General features: G+C 54.8%; 1 protein-coding gene across 1 annotated transcript; it reads right to left on the minus strand.

Annotated features, from left to right (window-relative positions):
- Positions 1–396: 396 nt before the first annotated feature.
- Positions 397–2,497, minus strand: NGA_0320000 (uncharacterized protein; the record flags this gene model as incomplete). The annotated part of the gene is made up of 8 exons (XM_005856127.1): positions 2,396–2,497; positions 2,183–2,276; positions 1,894–2,015; positions 1,694–1,797; positions 1,257–1,334; positions 999–1,088; positions 601–806; positions 397–544 (listed from the first exon to the last, which is right to left on the minus strand). Exons 1-8 carry the CDS (start codon positions 2,469–2,471, stop codon positions 397–399), a joined length of 918 nt encoding a protein of 305 aa, XP_005856189.1. The 5' UTR covers positions 2,472–2,497.
- Between the last annotated feature and the right edge of the window lie 1,608 nt (positions 2,498–4,105).

Consider the following 4,105-nt stretch of genomic DNA (forward strand, 5'->3'; position numbering starts at 1 on the left):
GGAGGAAGAGAGCCAGGGGGTCTCGATCTCTACCTCCATGCGTCATCCCATCCCGAGGACGGTCACACAACCAGGACGCAACCGCAGGAGTGGGAAGCCAAACACAGCGCGTGTGGGCGCCGGCCCCGCCCTCTCTCCTCTCCCTCGCTCGGTGGGGCAAGAAGGCCCTCCCTTGTTCCCTCCCTTCCTCCCACCCTCATGCCTCTCCTGCTCCCTCGCAATTCAATCGATCATTCATGACCAGATATTTGCCTCATTCCCCCATCCCTTTCTCCCTCCTTCCCTCACTCCCACCCGTTCTTCTTCCTCGCTCCTCCTCCACGCACTAGGAGCGTTAAGACCTTAACGAAATGCCTCGCCCGCCCTCCTTCGGCCCCTCCCCCTGCTCCTGCCCTCTCACCTCTTGAAGGAAGTCTTGGCTACCGCGTACTCCAGACGCAATGCGGTCCCTTGCGAGGATTCCGAGACCGTCAGCTGAGAGGGAACAGGGCATGATGGGTTGGGAGGGTGATGGCGAGAGGGATGGGATGGGAGGGCACAGGGACTGAGGGAAAAAGAGACGGGGCATTGGGGGGTAAATGGCACGAAGCAGCCACTCACACCGTCGGCGAGGGAATCGACGCGGCCTCCGAAGGTAGGAAGGAGCTTGAACCAGCCTGAGGGGAGGGAGGGAGGAAGGGAGGGAAAAAGGGAGGCATGGGGCGGGCGAGGAGGCGGAGGAGCCGGGGGGCGGGCGGCTTACCGATGAGGGGGATGGTGGTGAGGGGGAAGAGGACCGTGTCGAAGGAGGAGAGGAGGGTCTGGGCCTGGGACAGGGAAGATGGAGGGCGATCTCGGGTCAGAGGCATAGCAACCGGAGCAAGACGCTGCCTTCATTCCTCTCCCTTCTTCCTCATCACGCCCGTCCAATGTTGATGGATAGCCTATCATCCTCCCTCCTCTTTCATCCTTCTTAGGCTTCCCCCTCCTCTCCTTTATGTCCTCTTTCCTCATCCTACCTGCAGATCGATGGTCTGTGCCACGCGCCCGATCTGCGAAGCGCCCCAGGAGCAGGTCTGGAGCTCGTGCAGCTTGAAGAAGAGCTCAGACTGGAAGGAGGGGAGGAGGGCGGGAAGGAAAGAGTCCTTCGTAGTCATTCTCCTTTTTTCTAACGCACTTCTCTCTATGACACGTGTGTGACCGTTTCCGCCGCGATGCACACTTGCCGACCTCCCCCCCTTCCCGCCCTCCCTTTCCTACTCCCCCTTAAATCCCACCTTTGTGGGATCGGCGTAGGCGCGCTCAATAGCCTGGAAGAAGGGGGACGAACGGAAGAGCTGCTTGGTCGAGTACACCTGTTTTTCCACGGGAGGGAGCAGTGATCTTCTCATTATCTAAACCCTCTCCCTCTGTCGCGGTCACGGGCCGCCCTCTTCTCCACGCCCCCCTTAGGCTTTTCGAGGCCTTCTCACTCCCGTCTTGCTTCACATCCAGCAGACGTATGTATACAGACAATCGAGACGGAGGGCGCCCGACTCGCCAATTTCCTCGAAAGGCGGCCTCATCGTGTCCATCGCGCCTCCCTCATCTCATTTGGATGTGGCACAAGTGGAGATAAGAAAGGAAACCCATCTGATACCCTTATATCCCCCCCTCATGACACAGAAACACTGGCACGGTCCTCGCTCTCCCGCTCCATCTCCCTTCCACTCACCAGCTCCCACTCTCCCTCCAAGAGCACCGGGCTCATCGCTTGCTTCCTCTCACGTCCCTTAGCAATCAACAGCTCTAGTAGGGACACCATTGTCTCTCTTTCAGCTGAAATGAAGAAAAGTTGAAGAAATGTGAGTTGCGTGAAAAGTGAGAGATTCGCGTCAAAAAGGAAAGATCGCGAACTTGGGAAGTCGCACTCACCAGCGTAGAGACCTTCATCACTGACCAAGGGGTCTTGAAGCTTACCCCTGTCTGTAAGAGCCGCTAACTGACACACTTTTAATTTGATGGATGCAACTGAGAGGGAAGATCGCGTTGCAGTGCTGATCAGGGATAAATCAAGAGGAGGGTGGCAAAATAAGGAAAGGAAGTCACGTAATGAGATGAACCGACAGGCACGTTTCCACCTCCACTAATTGCACGCAAAAAGGCAGGAATCCTAAATGAAAGTAAAACGAAAAACTGAGTACACAGAGTTAATTTATGATACCTGAAGAGCCGGAGGTCTCGCGCTGTCGACCTCCCATTGTGTACCGTACTCGAAATAAAAAGGGACGAAGTCAGAGGATTGATGGGATGCTTATCTTGGTGATATAGATTAATACAGAAAAGGAGTGAGATGACGCCTATTTGTTGTTGTCTACACACGAAGAAAAAATGTTGCTCCTCAATCGTGACGATCAATGCCACATCAGTACCGTACCTATACCAAGCACCAACGACGACAGTCCAGGTGCTCCCAGCAACAACAGTTGTAGTAACGGAAATTTCAGCCGCATGCGTCCTTGACCCTGTCTTTGTGTGCGGCATGAACGCCACGCAGTGGGGAGCATCTTGCCATGGTATGCTCGCGTTCGCGCAATAATTTGAATCGGAGGAACTTTTGTAACGGTTTGGACGTTGTCGCAACGGTCGGACCCTGCAGGGTCCTCGTGGCTTGGTATGGGTCTTCTGCGCACGCATTCTACGTGGCCTTTCTATGCTTGGTGGAGTCATGCTTTTAAATATATGTACTCGTGGTCTGAGGGAGTGTGGTGGGAGTTGGACGCATTTCAAACATGAATGGCTTGTTCCTTACACTCGAAGGTCGATGGCGTCAAAGTGAGACAGGCCGAGAGAGGAGCATCCTCTGAAATGCAATCCTTTGGGATCGGAAGCAATTGTTTGAAAGCTTTCTTCTTCAAACTGACGATGAGGTTGCATTCTAGTCTTTAGCCATAGTAAACGACAACATGGATGTTTCAGAGATCGTAAAACTAGGGGTTGGGTATCTGGCCTTTCGAGTCGTCGGCCCATTTGTGGCCTTCTGCACGGAGGAGGAGCGTGTCCAACGGAACCAAAGAATAGCGTCCTTGAGCCCCAAGTACTACTCGTACATTTGAGGTACTATGCGTCCTCCTGCAGATTCCTCCTCTGCACATATCAATGCAATAACATGCTTACTCGACACTTGAGCTGAAATGGGGTCGTGTGTGCAAAGATGTCTGAAAGTGCATGTCTTCTCTGACGCTGGCCCCTTTGGTAGAGAGCCACTTTCTTACCTCATTGTGCATGAGTTTGATTGTCAGGAAGGTCTTATTAGGTCCAACAAGCCGTCAAGAGTTGCTCTTGCTTCTCCTGATACCATGGTCACGAAGTCTCTTTAGCCGTGAGCTATTCTTTGCACCTCTGACCCACCCGAACCCCCGTTTCTCCCTTTCCACACAGGCACTGCGTAAACACAAACATGCCGACTCTAGCCGTCAAACGTGGCGTTCTTGTCCACGTGCTTGCGGCTCTCGTACTGACAGCCCCTGCTTCGGAGGGTCAGCTTTTTGGTGGTCTGGGCGCCGCACGCGGCCGGACCAACAATAACAACAATAACGCCGCGGGTGATAACGGCGGTGGATTGTTTGGCTTTGGCGGAGGCGGGCTTATGAATGCCTTCACCACTAGGAGCCCTGATCCAACTAAGGCTCCGACGAACGCGCCCACCCTCGCTCCTACCAAGGCGCCCACCCTGGCCCCGACGCGGAAGCCGCTGATCAAGAAAGAAACCGCCCCCCCCACCAGCTACTGGGAAGGGGACGACGATGAGGACGATGACTTCACTTGGCCACCCACCCCTGTGAGCGAGACCGGCGAGAACGGGCCGGATCTGGAACTCACGGCGGACGATGACGCTGATTTCGACCCTCTGGCCGCCGATGATGACCTTGAGGACGATGACTTCGAGATTGACGAGGATGAGAAGGCTCTGGCCGCTGATGATGATATTGAGGACGATGACTTCGAGATTGACGAAGACGAGGAGGCTCTGGCCGCTGATGACGATGTCGAGGACGATGACTTCGAGATTGACGAAGACGAGGAGGTTTTGGCCGCTGATGACGATGTCGAGGACGATGACGTTGAAGTTGACGAGGAGGCGCTG

This window comes from Nannochloropsis gaditana, assembly GCF_000240725.1.
Source record: "Nannochloropsis gaditana CCMP526 unplaced genomic scaffold scaffold035, whole genome shotgun sequence".
Classification (NCBI taxonomy): Eukaryota; class Eustigmatophyceae; order Eustigmatales; family Monodopsidaceae; genus Microchloropsis; species Microchloropsis gaditana.